The 22,490-nt window shown below is 38.3% G+C and overlaps 1 protein-coding gene across 2 annotated transcripts in view; it reads left to right on the forward strand.

The window, feature by feature from the left end:
* nbeab (neurobeachin b) overlaps positions 1–22,490 on the forward strand; it is a 321,077-nt gene that overhangs the window by 82,346 nt on the left and 216,241 nt on the right. The window contains exons 9-13 of one of the 2 annotated variants that reach the window (XM_036149598.1): positions 6,336–6,533; positions 6,709–6,842; positions 9,053–9,161; positions 12,203–12,355; positions 15,880–16,048. In XM_036149598.1, the coding sequence (XP_036005491.1) occupies positions 6,336–6,533; positions 6,709–6,842; positions 9,053–9,161; positions 12,203–12,355; positions 15,880–16,048 (763 nt within the window). The remainder of the gene's footprint in view (positions 1–6,335; positions 6,534–6,708; positions 6,843–9,052; positions 9,162–12,202; positions 12,356–15,879; positions 16,049–22,490) is intronic. The other variant, XM_036149596.1, reaches the window with a different exon arrangement.

Below are 22,490 nucleotides of genomic sequence, written 5' to 3' on the forward strand. Positions count from 1 at the left end.
ATAGCGTTTTGCATTTTGGCCAAAAAAGTTTCATTTTGGTCTTGTCTGACCTTCTTCCACATGTTTCCTGTGTCCCCAACATGGCTTCTGAGAAAACTGCAAACAAGACTTATGGTTTTCTTCTAGCAATGGCTTTCTTCTTGCTGCTTTTCCATAAAGACCACATTTGTGCAGAGCATGACTAATAGTTGTCCTGGGGATAGATTCCCCCACCGTAGCTGTGAATCTCTGCAGTTCATCCAGAGTCACCATGGGCCTCTAGGCTGCATCTCTGATCAGTGCTCTCCTTATTCGGCCTGTAAGTTTAGGCTGATGGCTTTGTCAATGTAGGTTTACAGTTGTGCCATACTCTTTCTATTTCCGGATAATGAATTGAACATTGCTTCGTGAGATTTTCAAAGCTTGAGAAATCTTTTTCTAGCCAAAGCTGCTTTTAACCTCTCCAGAACTTTATCCCTCACCAGTTTTGTGTGTTCATTGGTCTTGACGATGCTGGATTCTCCCAAATATTCTCGTAACCAACCTCTGGGGCCCGACACAGAGCAGCTGTATTTGTACTGAGATTAGATTACACACAGGTGGACTCCATTGAGTCATTAGCAACCATCAGGCAACTGCTGAAGGCAATTGGTCGCACTCGGAGGAAAGGGATCTGGGTAATTTTGCACACTACACTTTTCAGTTTTTTTTTTGTAATTTTTTTTTAAAATAATACTTTTGCACACTACACTTTTCAGTTTTTTTTTGTAATTTTTTTTTAAATAATTAATAATTGTCTTTCTACTTCACAATTGTACCCCACTTTGTGTTGGTATTTCACATAAAATCCCAATTAAATATTTATGTTTGTGGTTGTAATGTTACAAAATGTTAAAAACTTCAAGGAGCATGTATACTTTGGCAAACCACTGTACATATCCATCATATGATGACATCATATTAGTTTGCTTTAAATGTTCACCAAGATTAATCAATTTCCTACAAAATAAGATAAAACAATAAGTGTGCTTATGCTTACACTAATCTCAGTTTTTTTCCCACTCTCACTTTTACCCTTGGTACTTGGAGTGTTGCTGTGCTTCATAGTTAACACTTGCTCTCTGTCACAAAATGTGCAATGAAAGGCACTTCAACACCATCTCCGAACGCATAATTTCTCAGTGTATATTAGTGCTAAGCATTGTTGCTACTTGAATTCCTCTGATCTTGTTTAATGCAAAATTAGACATTTTCAGAGCAGTGTCGGATAGTAGTCCCTACGTGGCTTATTAGAAATCATCCGATGTAATCCCATCACAATTAGGTACGTCTCAGTCAGGGATTTTAAAGGCTGCATCATTCTTCTCTTTTGCTTGATGACACACTACTCTTTTTTTTGGGTGCTTCACAAGGTTTTATTCCATGTCTTTTAGACATTTAGTCAACATATTAAAGCAGGTAATGTTACCATATAATCAGATTAGATATTTCTGATAAATTCTACTAATTTAAAAAAACACTGGGTTTTGAGGATGTATAGGGAATTAAGTGATGCACCAGTCATTTTACCAGTGTTTCAACTCAGCCAGTTGTCTTTGACCAATGAGCGAAATGTCAATATTGATTTTATTCCTGTTCATTAAAACGTCCCACATTTTGAGCTAGAAGCTAAAAACACTATGTTCTTTAATTCACTATATTAGTTCAATAAAAATTAAATACATTGTGTACGTGCTTCCATGCACAACTGGGGGATCATCTTCAACCTCTTTATTTTCTGTTGGTTTTATATTTTTTGTTAAATCAAAATATAGTTTGGTCAGATGAGTTTGGAGGTTGTAGTCCTTAGCATAAAAATCTGAAACAGCAGACTGGGCCTTAGTGAAAACCAGACATCTTTATTAACTATTAACACATAAGCTGCGTCAATCTAGTTTCCAAAGCAATATTACAAAAAAAAAACGTCCAAAATAGGAAATCTTCAAATAGTGTAAACCCAAACAGGCATTTAAATTGTAAAGAATGGGCCAAAGTTAGGACATAATAAGTAACACATTGCTTTTTAAAATATGGTTTTACACTCTATTAACAGAGTGGGAATGAGGTAATTGTTAAAAATTCTTAAATGATGAATATGGTCCATAAAGAAAATTACCTGTAAGTGATGGAGCTCTGATAAGTAATGGAGAATATAATAAATCCAGCCTAGTGAGTTGGCATAATTAGAAAGTTGCCCAGCTGTCAGGAATCATTCCCATTTAAATTAAAAGCTGCAGGATATGCGTGAATGCAGGAGATTATAGCATTCATTTTTTACTATATGTTCACAACTTGGCTCACTTGTTGGAAAGAAACCCTCTACAGGAGGGTTTTTTCATCTGTGCTTGCCTCATCTATGTTTGATGTTTTGACACGCTTTCCCTCGCTTATACAGTGCTTTGAAAGCTACTGTAACTTCTGCAGTTATTATACAGTAAATGTGGAGGTTATTTCTGTAGCAGGTCACCATTTTTTATGCATGTTATGGTTTATGGCTATAAAGCAGAAAAACCTGTTAGCAGAATCATCTACAGGCTCTTTTAAAGATGCACTGTACACAGTAAAGTTGCTGAATTTTATTCTGACCTGAAACAGACTTCTGGGTATTTCATTATAAGCGCCTATGGCAGCATTTTCCCCATTTGTCACAGAGATGTAAAACATTCTGAGAAACTTACTGACAATTTTAAGGGAAAATGCCTCATACACAGATACAGTTTTTTACCATTCATTGCTGCAGTTTCATAGGAACCTAATCTTTCATAAACAGTAAAAAAAACTGTGAGCTTTAAAACATATTAGATTTTTCTAATGATCTAGATGGTATGATATAAATATTAGCATTAAAAAACATGCTTGCATTTACGCTCTCGTTGAATTCTTATCTCTTTCTTGCTCTTCAATCCATCATAAGTTTCTATTGACAAATTTAAAGCACGCCAAGCATTAATCATCGATTGGACTCGTCAAACCAATTAAGCCGCGACTTGACATCTTTTCAAATGATGCACTTAGTTATTTCTGTCCTTACCCCTATCTCTGCTGCCATACGTGAGCTACAAGAGACAGATTAGCCCGCTAAATTTGTGCCAATGCTGCTCTGCAGTGTGCACCACATAGTGCCCCAGAAGAGACTGACGTGCACAGTCCTGTTCCTCCTTTCAGGAAAACGAGATGCAACATCACTGTATGGACCAGAAGATTTAATCTATAATATGCAGATACAGAAAATCAGAGCTGTGACACCAGAAGTTGAAAACAAAGATTTATCAATACAGAAGAAGATAATAAATGAACGTGACAGTAACCAGGTTTACAAGCACATATCATCCATTGCGAGAATCCCTGTTCTGGAAACTAAATCTAGGTTGTTTACAGTTAGACTTGCTTTACAGCTAAATGATTGTGCTACTAATCAGACGTCTCATTGTCTGCTGGAGGCTAAATTTACTTACATCTAAAGAGTTTAAGACTCTTTAAATCTGTAAGTGTTGACCTATTTTTTGTTATTGTGGCAACTGTATTGTCTTATTCCTAATGAAGGAGCTCATTATACCACCTACACTGGGCCTAGTCATTTATTTATTTTTGTTTATTTTATTTTAGTTCTTGTTACGCTCAGACCACAGATAACACTTGCACCCCGAAGCATTTCAAATGCTCGCCCATGCTCTGTGATGGCCTTTAGTTCTTGGAGCAAAAGGGAGGACTGTGCTCTAATTCTTTTATAAGACTTGCTGGTCTGTGGAATGATGTTGTCATGCTACAAGGTTTTATAGTCAAAACCCATGAGATCCTTATTTCCACACTGCGGCAGGGCTTGTACAGAAGTGAAGGCGCCGGAGCTTGTTATTTTTTGTCACTAGGCTTCCATGAGTAGAAACTACCTAAGGATGTTAGAGACTACATGATGAGATGCTTAATGGCTGCTGCATGGACTTGATTATAGCAAATGAGGAGAATATTTAAACATTTTTTAGGAACATACAGAGAAGGATCGTACCCTTGCAATTAGTTCATTCTCACTATTTCCAATGTTCTTTACTGAACAAATATGTGCATGGCTCTTTTGCCAGTTTTATAGTGAGTTGATCTATTTGATTTTAGAAATTGACTTAGTTTTTTAAATGGTGAAGATAAAATATAAAAATACACCATTTTAAATTAAAGATAAGATAAGAATATAAAGCTTTGACATATTTCTGGTTGAATTCCAGTATAAAAGGCTGGTATCTGATTTGCTAGGTTTTCCAAGTCCCACCAAAGAAGTCAAAATTGGTCTTGGACTTTTTCTTCAAAACAATGGTTAACAATGGATAAAGGATGGGCAAAATCTTGAACTTCAAAGTTGGATAAAAATAGTAAAATCCCTTTTGGAAGTCAAAATGCTATGTGGGAAAGTAGGTTGCTCATCAAATTAAAATCCAAAATGGCTGCTATTTAAAACGTAGAACTGAATGTATATCATCGAATTACCCACAGAGTGAACATGTTCTTGGACACTGGATTTCCAGATCTATGTTCCAACATCAGATGTAATAGTTTGTCACCAGCAATTGTTCTTGGGTATTTGGCTACTTCTGTCTATACTGACTGGTCTCAAAATATACATCGGTTCTGTTTAAAGCGAAGATCAATGTTGTCATAAACAAATTGTTTTATTAGCTTGACACTACAGGTTATTAGTTTTGTGTTTACTTTGTGTAGTTGATACCAAATTTAAGTATCTCCAGTTGTTAGAATCCCGGGAAAATAGAGCTTTATTGTAGTACTAACAGCCAGTACGCTTTAGGCTTTTACTTTTGCCAAAAAAGTAACAGATTTGTATGCATTTTAATCAGGTGCAGGAAGCCCGGAGTGGCTTTTTCTACAAATCTTCGGGGACCATATGGTTGTTCCCTTGCTGCGGAGCTCTCTGTCTCTCTTATCGCCACCTGGTTGCTGCCCATAATTCAGAGAGGGATGGAAAACATTTCTCCCATTCATTTATTATTCAGCTCCACTGATTGGAGGAATTGATTTAAGTATTAAACATAGTCCATTTTCACAGCTTTGACAGATTAATTTAGCTCATCTGTCAACAACTAATTGATTGAGTAAATTAAGAATACTCTGTCATTGATAAGCAATTTGTTATGTTAACTATAATGAATGTGCTATTGAGCCATTGACTGCTTTGACTCACACTTTCATGCAGCTATCACGTGTTGAGACAGTGGAAGGTAATGTGAAATTCCTGGGCAATTATGCAATATTAAAGAGAAACCACCCACTTGCACTAGAGAGTTTAATTATAACTAGAATCATAAAGTAAGCAGAAGTTTGATGAAAAAAAATAAATTTTCTCTAAAAAAGAATAATAACCTTATTTAATTTTAGAGTTTTATTTTCCTCTCTGATTACCGTGTTGGGGGATGAAAGTAATTCAAAGCTTAATTACACACTGTCAGTTTTAATTTGATAGTGTTTTCAGTCATATCTTATAACCCTTAATTTTCCAGAAGTATATTAAAAACGACTCATTCAGTTAAAGAAAGACATAATACTGCTCTCATGTTCAGTTTGCAGCCATTTTAGTTTGTCTTCGTGAGAATTCACGATGACTCTGCTTGGTTTGATACGACCCCAGAAAAGTCTGGCATAAATGGTGTGGTTTAATTAAACCAGGTAAAGAAATCACTTGTGGTATCAAAGGAAGCGTGATCCATTTGTTCTGCCAATGTTCCTCCTGATCATTACACTCTATTCTAGAAATTGCAGACTCCCATCCAATGGCGGAAATAGGACAAACCTACTCTGAGAGTTGATATAAAACAAAGTGAACGGGAAAAAAATAGTTTTTTATATTATACATGACATATTTTATGTAGGTCATAAGAGTAGTGTGTTTTGTATTACATTCATATTTTTTGAAGATGGGGAATAAAGACGTTATGGTTTAATCATGAAATGTAGCACCCTACACGGCCTATTTTGCCATTGTGCCGCTTTCCAGTTAATTGTGCCAAGAATGGTTTGCATCACTGAAATGGTAAATTGTGTTGCATTTAGTGGCTGATTGCAGTAATATAGATTGAGAAAAATAAAAAAAGACAACTCTAATCAGTGTAGAAATTGCATTTGCAAAATGTTGCGTTTCTCGCACAATTCTAATCAGTTCATACTCAAACACGGTTTTTTTCCCCCCCATTAATTTATAATTAAGATAACGCCACAAAGAAACTGATAAGGGGGGCTTTCGCAGGAGTAAGTCTACACTTGCCCCATGTTTCCTTCTAGCTCCTAATTCCCCCAATTTTCCCTTTTCTTCTTTTCAGAGTACGTTTAAGTTCAAGTCAGAGAGTGATATCCACTTAGCAGAGCATCACAAGCAGGTGTTGTATGACGGAAAATTGGCAGGGTCCATCGCCTTCACCTATAACGCCAAGGCCACGGACGCGCAGCTCTGCCTGGAGTCTTCGCCTCGGGAAAACGCCTCCATCTTTGTGCACTCACCACACGCCCTTATGCTTCAGGTCAAATGCGTTACTCCTAATCCGTGCAAACCACCTGAGGCAATGATGCGTTCGTTCGTGTTGTCTTAAATGTCCAGTCAACTTGAATATTTTTTCATGTTTCGATTCTGCCTGGGACTAGTAAATTTACCAAAAATAGCGTTTTCGTTGTTGTTTTTACTTTACACCCTCACAGGATGTGAAGGCCACGGTTACACACTCCATCCACAGTGCCATCCACTCCGTTGGTGGCATCCAGGTACTCTTTCCGCTTTTTGCCCAGCTGGACTTCCATCAGTCAAAGGACAGCCAGGTGGAAACTACAGTCTGGTAGGTTCATGTGTTGCTACCACACAGACCACAACTTGACTTGATGCAGTAAATGGCAAATACATGGTACAGTTGCAAGTGACAAAACTGTCTGCTTGGTGCTATTTTTGGGATTGTGCTCGTCGTTTGGATCCAGTGTTCTTTTTGGAATTATTTGTCTTGCTCTCTCTGATATTGAACAGTTTATTTTTACGTTTTATTGCAAAGATTATTGCAAAATGATCCTCTAAATTAGTTGAGCAAATTAAACTATGGCTACAATATTCAAAGATCTATTTGCTCCAATATAGCAACAAGTAGTTGTTAAAATATTGCAGTATACCCCAGTTAAGCATCTTGACTGGTCTGCAGCAATGCATCCCCATACACAACAAACCAGACTGGATGTTTCTATCAGTGACAACATTAACTTATTCAGTAGTTTGCACTACAGGAGCTCACCGGTGGGATCGGAGCCCACAGGCCGGTATTTGCTCCTCTCGTTTCGTTCCACTTTTTATTGAAGTTGACGCTGCACACTGGGAACGCCACACAGGATCTGCTGTTTCAGGGATGTTCTGGCCCAGTCTTGTAGTTATCACAACTCTGTGCCTCTAAAATTTACTCAGATCCTGCTTCTAACACATGGGATTCCATTAAAAAACATTAGTAAGTTGTGCTGTTATTCCTGATCAGTGTATATTGAAAATTTAAGAGATTATTCATTATATCGCATAGTAAATATTTAAAATCTGTATGTTTTCACCAAAAAGTGACTATTGCTAAATCTGTCTTGTGCATAGACCTTGCAAATAGGGAGGCCATATGATACATGCCACAGAGTGAATATTGCTCCCAGTACCTATAAACTCAGCCAATTTAGCAGGTAATGTGTTACCCAAAAAAAGTATTAGTCTATATCCTGTAAACAGTGTTTATAAAGCTGTAGTCCATTTTTCATTATTATCTCTACTCTTATTCCTCTCATCCCGAACTTTCCGAAGCTTCCCAGCTGTGTGCTGCATGGAGTCTTAGCTCTGCTTTAATACTGTGATAGTTTAATGACATGGATGGAGTGGCCATATAGCAGCACAAATCCCTGATACCCAAAGCTCCCTGCCTCCGAAGACTCCACTCCTCGCAGCTCTCCGTCCCTCTTCTCCCCTTGCCAGTGTGTTTTCCTCTTAGGTTCACACTGTGCAGCCCTTCCAAACACTGCTCTTTGTCGTTGTTTTAAGACAGTGCCTCTGTAAAGCCTGCTGGGCTTTGGAGTTCAAAGCTTCTGCAGCAATTAACTCCCTATTTGGCCTGAGGGTTTGCTGTTCTGAACAACGCGCACAGATAGTCATTTTTAAAGTATCCTTTTAGCAATAATTTTCTTTGATATTTCTTGTTTCCGACCTGAATACAAAGCGGGAGTGAAAACGCATCAGTTCGCACTGTTCTGCCATACTGGAAGAAAGCTGCGTTTACTTGTTAATTATCTAAACCAGGAACACAGAGTTGATACTGTTCTATATATGTTTTTTTTTCTCCACTGAATCTGTGATCACAAATGGGAACAAATGGTGAGAAAAAAAGGATCCTCTGACAGCTGACAATGCAGCAGCGCACATAAGAGCGACACATCAAATAGGAGGAGTATGCATACTGCGTGTTTGCGCATTATATAGGCAGGCCAGCGTGGGAGTGATTGTGGCCTTGTTTTTGTTGCGCTGGAGTGGAAACCATTGCAGGATGTGGGGGAAAGCCGATTAAGAAGTGTCACCAAGCGCCGCTGTCATCCAGCCAAAAAAGCCGCCGCTGAAAAGCTGTGCAACAAAGAAACATTTTCTTCACTGCAATGCCTTGGTCCTTTGAACCCCCACTCCCATATGAACACATACCCAATCTGTTAGAGTTCACCTCAAAGACCACCCCCTGCCCCCCAGAGGACTCAGAAACCCAACCTTTCTTTCATGAATTTAAGGGGGGATGAAAGGGGTCGGCTTGAATCCCCAGCTGATTGTTGCCATCCTCCGAAAATGACCTTGTTGTCTTCCCTCGGCTGCACTGTATTCCCAAACTGCAAGAGTTAAGCTAATGTCTATTTTGGTTAGTTTATCACGGCATTATTGACAACCAAACTACTCCAGCAATCTTGTTTTCAGTATGATCATGTATATTACATATAGTTCCCACTGAAAAGATTTGTAAAAGGCTACATATTTTCTATCTTTTTTTTTCTGCAGTGCCACTCTGCTAGCATTTTTGGTTGAGCTATTGAAGAGTTCTGTGGCCATGCAGGAGCAGATGCTGGGAGGAAAGGGCTTTCTGGTGATCGGGTACCTGCTGGAGAAGGTATGGAGCCAGTCTTGTTCACTGTTTCACGGACAGATCTATTATGGGTGCATCTCAGTGAATTAGAATATTCTCCAAAGGTTAGTTTATCTCAGTCATTCAATTCAAAATCTACATAGCTCATGGAACTCATATACTAATCAGATTTTAATAGAGATTGATATTTGAAATGTGCGTTTATTAATTTTTTTAAGCTTATGGCTTCCAGCTTATTCAAATCCAAAACTGTATTTCTCACAAAATTGGAATAATATCCAATATGGATTAGGTCAGGGGTCACCAACCTTTTTGAAACAGGGTCTCAGTTTTGAAACTGAGACCCTGGTGTTGTGTCACACGAAGGGCTACCAGTACTGACCTTTGAACTAGAAAAGTTGAAGTTCTCCTTAACTTAACACATTTTTCATTCTTTGTTCTATATATTTTCATTTAGAAATTTATAGAAATGCAAGTGTGAATAAACAGGAAGAGTAACGGAATAAAATAAAGTTATAGATGCAGCTCCTTTCTGAATTGGGCTTTTTTTTTTTTAGAACAGACTCGTGGGCACCACATGTGGTCCTCGGGGGCTACTTGGTGCCTGCAGACATGATGTTGGTGACCCCTGGATTAGGTTTTTAGACAATCCACACAGTCATGCCTCCTTATGACAGTTGTCTTCCAAATAGCCAGCGAGATTTTCCACAAATGTGGTAAACCAAAAAGAAAGTTAAATGCTAAAAATGCAAAACATATTCATGAAAAGTTAGGTTGAAGGGAAACAGAGGGTAGAAAAATGTGGACACGCCACAGAGAAAACCACAAATCTGCCAAGATTGGAAAGCAGTCCTGCATTTGCAAGAAGATCCGAATTGTGATCGCCTTCATGCCCACAATGCATTGATGCAGTCGCGACCAAGTATTTAGCGCTTATACTGGGCAGTGCGTGGACCTCCTTTAAATTAGGCCCACCAGGACTGACTGAAAACCTGTAAGATATATTTCTGTAATGGCAATAATTATGCCCTATTATTTTCAAATATTTAAATTTTTTATTAATTAAAAATGTACACTATTGTGTTTAGATTTTAAACATCCACTTAACAATAAGTTTGTAACACAACATGATTTTGTAAAAGAGAAGCACTTTGAACGTTTCATGGATGTGTTGTGTAGAATTAATAACAACTTTTTATTGCTGGTTGGTTGTCTATTGCTGTCTATTAAGATGCACCTCTATTTCTCAGCAGTTTTTAAAATGTGTTCCGTCACCTTTAAAAAGGTCTTTTTGTAAGTGTGCATTAATTAAAGTGGGTGAACAGGATACCCGATCCGACGCATTCACTGAGTTTTCCAGTGAATACCCCATTTGCTTTCATTGCCCCGGTATGCTGTGTCTTGTCTGGATCTTGTTCTGTCAAGGTGCCCTGTGTTTCGTCTGCACTCTCAAAGCCCTGTCAGCAGCCTAATCTTCCACTGCCTGTGGCAAAGTCCTGTATGTGTCTTTGAAGCGAACAGAGGAACATGTCCCCCCCACTTTCTGCATCAGTCTTTATTTACCCATTTTGGGATGCAGATCTAGCAGCCGGCATCCCCAGAGTGCTGTCTCTTTCAGAGCACAGAGATATGACTCCACTTTGTCACTCAGTGACTCGCCTGCCTGCCGGCTTTCGATGCTGTAAACTAACAGCCAGGCACAGTCGGCACCTGAGAGCTGCCGTTTTTTTTCTTGCCTCCCTCCTGCTGCCAGGTTTCACACTTTCACATATCGCACCATCTGTTCGTGATCTGTTTATGCCACAACTTCCTGCCTCCTTTGGTCTTATTTTTTTCTTTTACCCTCCTCTCACAAAGACCACACCTGGACTCAAAACAAGCACCGGGCGTGGACTGTAATAGTGCTTGTCACATGTGGAATTGTCTTTAAAAGCCCAAGTTATCTCCTTATTTTGATTCATCATATCCAATATTAAGGCAAATTGGTTGGGTATATCCATTTCTCGTCAATATTAACATGAATGGACATATCACTATTTAAGAGGGGTGACCAAAACTAGTTCTCCTTTGAGGATTTTTCAAATATATATATATATATATATATATATATATATATATATATATATATATATATATATATATATATATATATATATATATATATATATATATATATATTTTTTTTTTTACCAAAGAACAGTCTCCATTAAAACATTTGCTTCTAAATCATAGATGATACAATTTGTGTTTTACTAGGTGTAAGCTTGCCTGCGATTCTCACACTATAATAAACCTGAGTATAAGTTTCATAGTGTTTTAATTACAATTTTAATGAGAATGTGGTTGCTTTAGTTTCCACACCATAATTATCGTTTTTTTTCTCAGAAAGAAATATCCCCAACTATGGAGGACCGAAAACTAACAGACTTAAAAATAGAAGCTGAAATATATAATTGGTCCAATAAATAAACCGATACATAAAACATTTATCAGTTAATAAAAAAATGAGAAATAATTGTATCTTTATAAATGCCTTTGTTTTTTAATTCAATTTTCTTCTCTGTTTCCAACACATTATTTATTGAAACATTTCATTTGAATTTTACTGTTTTTTTCATCTCTTTCTTTTACTCTTTTATTACCATAAGAGTTTTTATTTCAATTTGTTTTTCTTACATCTTTCTGTCTCCTTTTTTTTTTTTTTTTTTTTACTGCTCCTTATGCATTTCTGCCTCATTATGCAAATATGGGCTGTTCTTTATTGGATGAGTTCCTGTACTGTTGGTCAATCGAACGAAAGGTGCACCATCCATGTGCAGATCGATTGTGCATTCCTGCGCTTCCCCCCAGTTTAGCAGCCGAATCAAAGTGATGGAGGGAACGGATCTGTACATGGATCTTGTGCCTCCCTTTTAGGTCTAGATTCCTGTAATGTCATTCATTCACAACTTGATCGATTTTTCCCATTCAATGTAGGGATGTTCTATACAATGTACTGAAAGCATCAAAATATTATCGTTGATATTTTTTACATGATTCTTTTTTTTTTTTGGCTCTCTTCTTAGTCCTCACGTGCACACATCACCAGGGCTGTTTTGGAGCAATTCCTCTCCTTCGCAAAATATCTTGACGGTCTGCCACATGGAGCGCCACTGCTGAAACAGCTGTGTGATCACATCCTCTTTAATGCGGCCATTTGGATCTACACCCCGGCCAAGGTGAGCTCCTGCAAGCAGCAAGATGCACAACCGGAAACGCAAACCATGCATCTCCTCAACTGTTTTATCATTATTGACTTTGTAAAAATGTGAAGTGCATTGTGCAGACATCCTTTGGTGGAAACAGACTGTAGGTAGGTATTGTCACTGTCACTTTGGATGAGCTTTTACTTGACAGCAGGTAATAATAATAAAACTAGTGGTGAAATACAACTGCAAATGAGTAAAGAATGTAAAGAATATAGAATGATAGGACTATAGAACAAGTAGAACTGACTGTACCTTGTATGCAGTATCTAAATGAGAGCCATCAGACCACTTCCAAATTGCTTGGGATGTCACAAAATGCACAACAAGCTGCACAAATGGTGCTTCAGCAATGCACAACATTGTACTCACCACTATAAGATATGTAAATTTTCTCTGTCATTAATAATAGTATGTCCTAAATTTAACAGTTTGTCACCATACAAGACATTTCAAATGTACATACAATATTGAAAGTTTACAGTTATGCTCCAATTTTACTGGTCTCAGATAAATTGTTTAAATGTTCAGGAGTTTTTCCTTCCCTTCATTTAAATAATGACCCATAAAATGAAATCAGACATACCAAAGAAGCCAAGTATGTGTGGCAAATGAGTGTGTTTTTTTCCCATTGGTAGGCAGACCACAATTATTTAAATAGAGGAAGTATGAAAGGAATACTAAAGTACCCGGAGGCTTGCCAGTGACACTTCAAAATGGAGCGATAAGGAAAGATGAAAAGTGAGAGAAACAGCTTGGTAATGAAGCTACCCATAAAGGCTCTCCTGGGTGGCTATAGTGGTGAAATGAATTTATTTGTCCCTCTATGTGAGCTACAAACTTATGGAAAGCTGAGAGCTGTGTGACTTGCATTAATACAGGGGACTCCTGCCATTGACTTGTAAAAAAAATAATATAATTCTAAGACAGTTTTTTCTTCTTTCACTTATATATAAAGGTATATATATAAAGGTGGGTTAACACTGCAAGAACCTATTAACAATAAGGGTGATTTTCTGGGGTAGTTGTGGAAGTTTTGACCTAGTGGTTAGAGAGCAGGGCATTTACGTTCTGCAGAGACTGCCCCTCTGGGTCCCTGAGAAAGACCCTTAGCCCCTGAATGCTCCCTGGGCGCTGCACAGTGGCAGCCCACTGCTCCCAAAGGGATAAGTTAGATGCAGAGGACAAATTTCATGTATGTTCCAATGACAAATAAAGATAATGAATTAATAATTAATTGGGCAAAAGTGGCCCTGAGAGAGAGGAAGGACTTTTAGATGGTCTCTAAATTAAACGTGGATGCATCAAATTTTTTCCCTGGCTAAATAGCTACTACAGTTTACCTTTAAACAATTAATGAATTATTCTTTTATTTATATATATATATATATATATATATATATATATATATATATATATATATATATATATATATATATATATATATATATATATATAGTACTATTATATACAAAGTGCTTTGCAGTTAAAATGAGATAACAAAGTGCCAAAAGCGATAAGCAATAACACACAATGTCACAGCTAGAATAAATCAAACAATAAAAGTAAAGACAATAAAATAGCACCATAAAAACTGGCCTAATGCTCAAGCTCCCCTGAATTAAAGGCCACTGAAAACAAATGAGTTTTTAGAAGTGATTTAAAGTGACCCAAGGTTCTATCGGACCTTGAGGACAGTGGGAAACAAAACCCCAAAAGGTTCGGAGCTGCAGATAAAAAAGCTCATTTAGTAACCAGCTGGGTCCTCAGAACAAAACAAAAAAAGCATTTGGTTTTAAGATCTCTGTGTCTAATGAGGGACGTTTATGTAACAATTATGTGACGTAAGATGGTGACATTGTTTAACGATTTACAAACCAAAAGCAAAATCTTCAAAGCAATTCTAAAACATACAGTCAGTGTAGACGAGATAAAATAGGAGTGGTGTGCTCATGTTGTCTTTCCCATTTGGCATGGCACGCTGCAGCCTTTTGAACAAGCTGGAGACAGAGGAGAGGGATCTGGCTGATCCCACAATAGACTGCTGCAGTAGTCCAGTCTGGCGATGATAAAAAAACATGAATAACACTTTCAAGGGCATTCTGAGGTACATGGGTCCTAATTTTGTTAATCAACCGCAAAGGATAAACTAGGCTGAATTACTACACTGCCCTGATTAACAGGTTTGAGTTCAGTGTCAAAAATTACCCAGGATTTCTCACAGAGCCAGAAGCACCACCATCAAGCCAGTCTTGTTTTTTTCTTTGCCTTTTATTGCTTATATTGTCAACATTGTATTTTATTGTTTATTGCTTTTTTAAATTATTAGTTTTATCTTCCCTTTAGTTCTTATGTACCTGTACAGCACTTTTGTTTTTTAAAGCGCTTTACAAATAGATGATGATAAAGATGATGATGAAATTAGTCAGGGGGCCTTATGGCACCGTTACATCGGGTCAGCTGGTCTGGTTAACCAAAGAGAATCACCTCAGTGGTGTTGTCATTTAAACTCAGAAAGTTCAGTTTCATCCACATTTTGCCATCCCTTTAACAGTTTAGCGCATTCTCAACCACCCGACTACTAACCACCCATGGTGGACATCAGATTTAATAGAACAATCTTTTTATTGACCCTCAACGGGGTGTACCTGCAGCAAAGGCACATGGGAAGCACACGGATACACTTAAAAATTCATAACAATAAAAAAACAGTTTGTAGAGACTGTACAGTCTATAGAAAACTATAAAGGTTTGAAAAAAATACGTAATGCTTTGATTTAGTGACGGTGCTGCCGGTACCAGTCTATAAAGCCTTGTGTCCACTATCTGTACACTGAGTCATCCTAACCTATCATGAGGCCGACTATGCCATAGTGTTCTGAGAAGTCTTGTTTATGGCAGCCTAGGGAGTTGATGGAGAAGTGTAGCGGGCGAGCAGGAGGGAATGGGCAAGTCTTTATAGCTGGACCTCATATACTGGACTTTGCTGCTTACAGATGTGTCCCCTTTTGAAGAGTTTTCCAATAGTATAACATTTACTGGCAAAAAACTTTGATAGAACACAGGAATAATCACCTCATTTCCCATTTTAGGAACTAACTTATGGTGGGGTTTTGGAGTGTCTTTCCTATAGCCAAAATAATTTAAAATTAAAGAGAGAGAGAGTTCTACACCCCAACATTGCTGTCGTATTTTTCTGAGCAAGGAAAATGTGGCTTTTTGAGTCACATAACTACACTTCCTTGCAGTAGACCGAAATAAATAATAGAAAAGTGCTCTAAATTATTGGTTGTCAAAGCGGGTATGAAATGACGGAAAAAGTTAGGTGCATAAAAACCAAGACGGCAAGAACACCTGCGGACATTGCTCTTGTCCACAAATGGGATTTGAAAAAGCACTTCTCAACTCCTATTTAAAAACTGACATTACTATGCTGCATTTAACTTCAGTCAATATATATATATATATATATATATATGTTTTTTTTTCCATTCCAGGTTCAGCTGTCACTATACACATACCTTTCTGCTGAGTTCATTGGAACAGCTACCATCTACAACACAATCCGTCGAGTCGGTACAGTCCTTCAGCTCATGCATATGCTGAAATACTACTACTGGGCCCTCAACCCTGCAGACAGCAGTGGCATCACTCCAAAGGGACTTGGTGAGCATATTTGATTTAGTGGATGTTCATAAGCGTGCTTAGTTGTTGTTTTTTTTGTTGCAGTAACCTTAATTTGATTTTATCTGGGTTGTTGTGGGTTTCTCATCTACCCAAGGGATAATCCAAACAAGCTTTAAAGTTTTAGAGAGGAAATTATTGGGTAGTGAACCAATAACAAGAATTGTGTGCAGTCACAAGCGTGTTATCAAGGTGTCTTACGGAAATTGAAACAGCTCCTCCACCCTTTAACTGACTCATCTCCACATAGAAAGGTTTGTCTGTCAGCTGTTGGGACTCTGGCCAGGAGACGGCAGTTAGGCAGGCGCACTATATCATCCGCTGTAATCCCAGTAGGTTGCTTGCTGTGGGTGTTAAGTCTATGAAACGTGGCCCAGCCTAGTGACTGGCACACTGAGTCTGTGAAACAGCCCATCACCAAGCAGGTTGTAAAGGAAAAGAAAGTGTCCTTGAACTGTCATTTCCTTTTTGCTAGCCATTATTCTTTTCAGAAACTACCCACTTTCTAATATAGGGGCTGCATTATATTGGTTTTGAGACCCCACTTTAGGCCGCACCAAGGCCCAATGAAATTTACGCGCTGAAGGTTGGAGCTTGACAGCGTTGATGTAATACTGTTCACACAATCAAAGGTCAGTTAATTCAAATACAGATTTTTTTTTTTCTATGCCTGTGCTTGTGTTGTTCCTACAGGTTATTCTCATTTGTATTAATTCTGCAGAAAGATGAATTAATCTCAGCGTAAGTGCTGAGCGAATACAGCAGATTCTTAGCTTTTATGAACTTTAATGTTCTTCTGCTTTGTTACAGCAGGATCAAATGCATTGCTTTCTAATAGCTGTAATAATTCTAGACTTAGCTGAGTAGGAATAATTTCAACATATGAATGCATGTTCTTCGTAGCTGGGGCCTTCACTTTTACTTTGCATCTCTGCAGTTAGGTCGTTAATCAGTTTCTTGTTTACACGTTAGTAATGCAGCACTCAGGCTTTTCCTTGCAGATGACAATCTTCTGTCTTCACTGAGGTTGTATGCCTGCTGATTTCAGTTTTCACAAATTCTGATTTTTTTTTTTAAGGATGATAACTTAAATGAACAAAATTGTTCTTCAGGTTCCCTGATATTGGTAGTAGTTTTTAATCAAACACACAATGAAGGAATCATATGATTACTACCATTTCTGCATCAAAGTGTATAACCTTAACCTTTACCCAATTTATACTTTAAAAAAAAAACAGTTGCTCTAAAAACATTATGATTGTTGTTATGGTTTTTAGGTAAAATTATGGGAGTGCTTAATTTTGATGTAATTAACGAAAAGCGGAAAAAGACATTCTGATTCATCAGTATTTTATCTGTAGAACGTCCCCAATCAGAGCTCATCAAGGGGAAGTTGCCTAATTGTTCTCTTTAGCTCATGGATTATTGTATCACTGATTATATGGCATCACTGTCACTTATACCAATCCTGTGCTGTACAATAATACTTTATAAAGCCCTAGTAGGAAAAAAGCTCTCCTTTAGGGGGGAATAGACAGGATGTGTTATCCAGAAGGTGTGTACATAAATAACTTTTTTTGTGTATCACAACCTTATAAAAGTATAAAATAGTGTTAAATATTATGTGGTATTTGTATTATTTTTTACAAATTAATACCATTAAATAATATGATGAGTGGACATCAGTTATTTGGCGGGACCTCCATGCGTTAAGTCTTGAGCTAGAATTCCAAAAAAAGGTAAAAAACAAAGCAACTGGACTTGTTTTCCGTAGTTGAAGACGTTTCGCTTCCTCTCCCACGTCTTCAACTACGGAAAACAAGTCCAGTTGCTTTGTTTTTTACCTTTTTTTGGAATAACCATGATCTGGATGACTGAGAATCTTCACCAGCATCTTGAGCTAGAACAAGAGCTCTGTAATGTTTTAAACCATGAGTAATTGCCCAAGGTTAATTATACTGAAATGACTGAATGAGGATAATTTCTAAGGTGTTTTCATTTAAAGTGAGCAATGTACATGTATTAAAATGAAGTTAAGAACAAGGGGAGAAGTTGAGCAATCTTTATAAGAGGCGCATTGCAGTTGAATTGAAAGTCTACAACACTTTTTTATGATTTTCTTTTTTTTTTATTGAAAAGATGTGTTGAAATGTCCACATACCAAATGACCCTTCCCATTTGTTAATCACAATTGTCCATTAAGCTCCTTTTTCTCTTCTCCAAATGACGAGTTTTGAATAGAAGAGAAATTACACCTCTGATTATAAAGAAAGGAGAAAGGAGCTGCAGCTGGGGATACATCTTAAAATGGATCACTTTCTTGGTGTACATTAGTCTCCGACTGCCTCGTTTCATTTGTCTTTGTTGCTTGGGCAGCTCAGTTTTTCTCTCTGTCCTTCTGAACAGAGGAATGACCAAACAAACACACAAACAAAGAGAGAGAGAGAGAGACAAGCAGATAATGAAGTGTTGAGTTATTGGACACCGAGAGGACATTTAAAACAGATCTCCTGCGGCTACACATTCTTTATCTTGAGGTGCATCATCCTTTTTTTTTGCAGGTCTTAATATAAAGTACTATCAAATTAAAGCTATGTATCATTCAGTTATAATACCAAATCTCTCCCGGCCGTTGGGCAGATGCTCAGTGCTCAGTTTCTCGCAGACTGTGACTTGAATCCAAAGCCAGAACATTATCTCATTCTTTTATTCTCAATTCAGTCTCTTGTCTGGCTTTGTTTTAACAAACGGTGTGTAATGATGTGGGCAGCAAAGCTTCTTGGCCAGTCAGCACATTCCATTCAAGCTTGTTTTGTCTATCCTCATTTAAAGGACAGAGCATTAACATACATGTTGGGCTTTAGATTGTTTTGGGTCAGTGTTTCTCTTTTATTAGAGGAGTGTACAGTGTAAATAATTGGAAAAGAAAGAAGGATTTGTTGATTGTACAAATTGGGGTCATTATCCATTTAGTTTTCTTTTGTTTACTCTGTCAACCTTTTTTTCTAATAATTGTAAAGTTAATGTAATTTAACTCTGAGCAAAGCACATTAAGCAGGCATAGTAGACATGACTTGTATCTTAACAATTATGAAAAGTGGGATTGCAACAGTTTATAGAAATCATGGCTAGGTACATACTTTTTTTAAGTATGTACCAGGATGATAGAATGGAAAATGAAAGGCAATACAAGTCTATTTTTCCATCCATCCATCAACACAATCTTAAGAGCATAAAAAGCTCATACTGCTGGGTCATGGCGAGGTTGCAAGTTGAGCTTAAAAAAGCAAAGAGAAGAAATGGGAACAAGAGACAAAACAAAAAAACAATTAATTAAACATCATACTAAAACTCAAGCTCAAACAAGCTGATTATTAACAAGAAACACCAATACAGAAATAAAAGTGTCCAGAAAGGTGCGTGTTGTGAGGAGCGGCACCACTTTTGTTGATCACTTAGATGACTTGTTTAATTATGCGTAATGTGAGAGTTTCCGGTGGGCTGGTGCTTTATTTGGTGTACGTGGCTTCACAACATCCAGGCTCCAGACTCATGCATGTTTTTGTAAACCTTCCTTTCTACCCAGCCCCCAATGATTTCCATTGGCTTCCATTCCTTTTATAAACCCTTTCTACGGGCTCACCCTGACCCGAACCCTAAACCTAATCATTACCAGTATATATCTAACCCTACCCGTTAAAACCATTTGACACCTTAATCTGAAACCTAACCCATAGCCCCCCTCTGCCCCCCACCAAAAAAAAGGGACCAGAAAAAGGTCATCACTTTACATCAAAGTCCTCACTTATGTGGTACAATGCAAAAAATATGTTCTCAATCAGCTGCAAGTACAAGTACACACACAGACACACCTGCAGTGTAGATCAATCCAGCATTTGTCTTTCATACAAATACCTCTTTAAAGTTGATTAACTAAAAATTAATCAGCATACAAAGACCTCTTTAAAGTTTATTAACTAAAAAATAATCAGCCACTCTCCATAAAAAAAATCAATAAAGGGCTTTTACCTTTGTGTAGTAGGCCCATATCAAGTCATCCAATGCATTAACAGACATAAAACAAACAACATATGTCGCAGTCCAGACTGCACTCCCATTTTTCACAGCGTTCATCATCTTGCAGGCTGACAAAACAAAAAAATCCAGCACACGTGCAGCCGCTGGCATGTTGTTGACAAGCATGTCTAAAATCCTTCAGTCCACCATCGCATTCCGGGCTTTAAGTGAACTGTGCCTCAGCAGCAAGAGTTGCATAGTCCTGCAATCCAATGGATTTCAAGTCTATCGCCTTCACCACCCGGCTGCAACAGCCACCACGACGTTAAGGATCTTAGGTACCGCAAATTATGCATTCAGCCAACCAAACGACCATCACACGAAGATCGCATTCGAAATAATGCCGTCAGAGCAACTGAATATACATTGCAGAATTATTATCAGTGTATCTATCTACCCTCCAGACCACTAAAGTCTTCTGGCTCAAGCCTACTCTGCATAACCAGAACCAGAACGAAACATAGAGAAGCAGCATTTAGCTCTTATGCTCCACTTATCTGGAACAAACCGCCAGATGTTAAAAGTCTATTTGTTTAGAGTTGCCTGTAAATGTTGATGTTCAGTTCAAACTTTCGTAGTTAACTGAAACTTCATCAGATTAAGACTATCTTGATTTACTGCCACTACTCCACTGCATTGTACTTTCCTCTGGAAAGTGCTTTACAAATAAACTAGCCTTGCCTTGAAAAAAAGGACCCGATTGGCAACATAACTTTTAAATCCAACTTCCTAAAAAATGATTCTCCCTCTCTCTCTCTCTCTCTCTCTCTCTCTCTCTGTCACACACACACACACACACACACACACACACACACACACACACACACACACACACACACACACACACACACACACACATCCTTGTTTTAAATAATCAGGTATCAGGAGATCGTGATGATAGTCCAAGGATTCTGCAGGTAGAAAGGCTTGGTGAGCCGGGTGTCATGCACTGCAGCGTTTTCCTGCTGAAAGACCCGGTCATTTCCTCATTTCCACACAAACTAGGGCCCTCAGTCAGGAGGGATGCCAGCTGCAAAATGTTAGCAGGTGCTTTCTGATGCTCCTGCACAACCCAAAGTTCTATCGTTCCACTGAAGGGAAAAGCTCCCTAGATGATGACAGAGGCTCCTCCACTATTCAGTACGAGAAAACGTTTTTAGTAGGATCTATTTCTTCTCAGAAAATAAAACCTTTCTATGTCCTGTATTTACTGGTGAACTGCAAAATCCAAAAGTGGAGGTTTTTGAGTGAAAGCAGATGCAGCCTTTGTAGATGTCGTTTTGTCTATATGGCCCACTCTCGCAGAAGCCGTCTTATGGTTATTTGGCTGCAGTCAGCATCAATGAATGGGTTTTATTTGGGTCCAGGATCTTTCTGTGTCTTTAAAAAGAGCCCATCAGTCGAACCTCGGCAGCAACGGAACGTTACCGCGATGGGTGAGGTTTGTTACGAGAGGCCTTGCTTGTGAGGCTCACCACCCATCCCCTCCACCACTCCCAACCTGGGGCGAGCAAGCCACCTTTTTCCACTTGCGAACCATTAGCTGATTTATTTATTTACTTGTTTTGCTGTGAACAGTGAACAGTCTGGTACTGAAAAGTGTCCTTGCCAAATAAAAAAAACGGCTGAAAAAGGCATCTCGTAAACAGTCTGCATGTGTACAGGTTTTAAATAACGCTGCAGTGTTGCAGTACTTGAGCGTGATAAAACGAAAAGCTCATACCTACAACTATACTTACAAATGCATGCACCAGTACGCCCCCAAGGGAAAACCAAGGATTTTTTTTCCATTAGCACCAACACAGGGAGTTAACATGTAATAAATCCTTTTATGTAGAAAAGTTTGTACAAGCAAAGGACAATTGTTATTGTCTTGACTTTATTATCATTTATAAGCTGCAATAAAATTCCTACAATAATCACATGAACCTCATTTTTTTTAATAAACTCATTCTTCATGTGCCTTTGGGATGCAGGAAACAAGGGCTGCGCAGGGTTGGTGAGCGTAATTGCTTGTGAATAACTTAGATGCAGTGGCTGTGGTAATAATGTTCTTATCATCCCTTTCATGTTAGGCTCTATCCCTTTGGTGGGGTTTCCTCTCTCCTGCTATTAATCAGTGTCGGGATGCAGAAGCGCTTACCTTCCTCCGCCTACCTCAGGGAGCCTCAGCATTGATTACATTGACCGGCTGAAGTAGCAGGATGGTCAGGTGTCTGCTGCCATTATATCTGTCCCCGTTTCAAATAAACATGTGTTCAGCCGAGACAGAGGTTGGAGTTTATCAGTGCTCGGGAGAAGAGAGGGAAGCATTGGGCCAAAGTGACCAATTTTCTCTGAACTGCTA

This window comes from Fundulus heteroclitus, chromosome 18 (assembly GCF_011125445.2).
Source record: "Fundulus heteroclitus isolate FHET01 chromosome 18, MU-UCD_Fhet_4.1, whole genome shotgun sequence".
In the NCBI taxonomy this organism is placed as follows: domain Eukaryota; kingdom Metazoa; phylum Chordata; class Actinopteri; order Cyprinodontiformes; family Fundulidae; genus Fundulus; species Fundulus heteroclitus.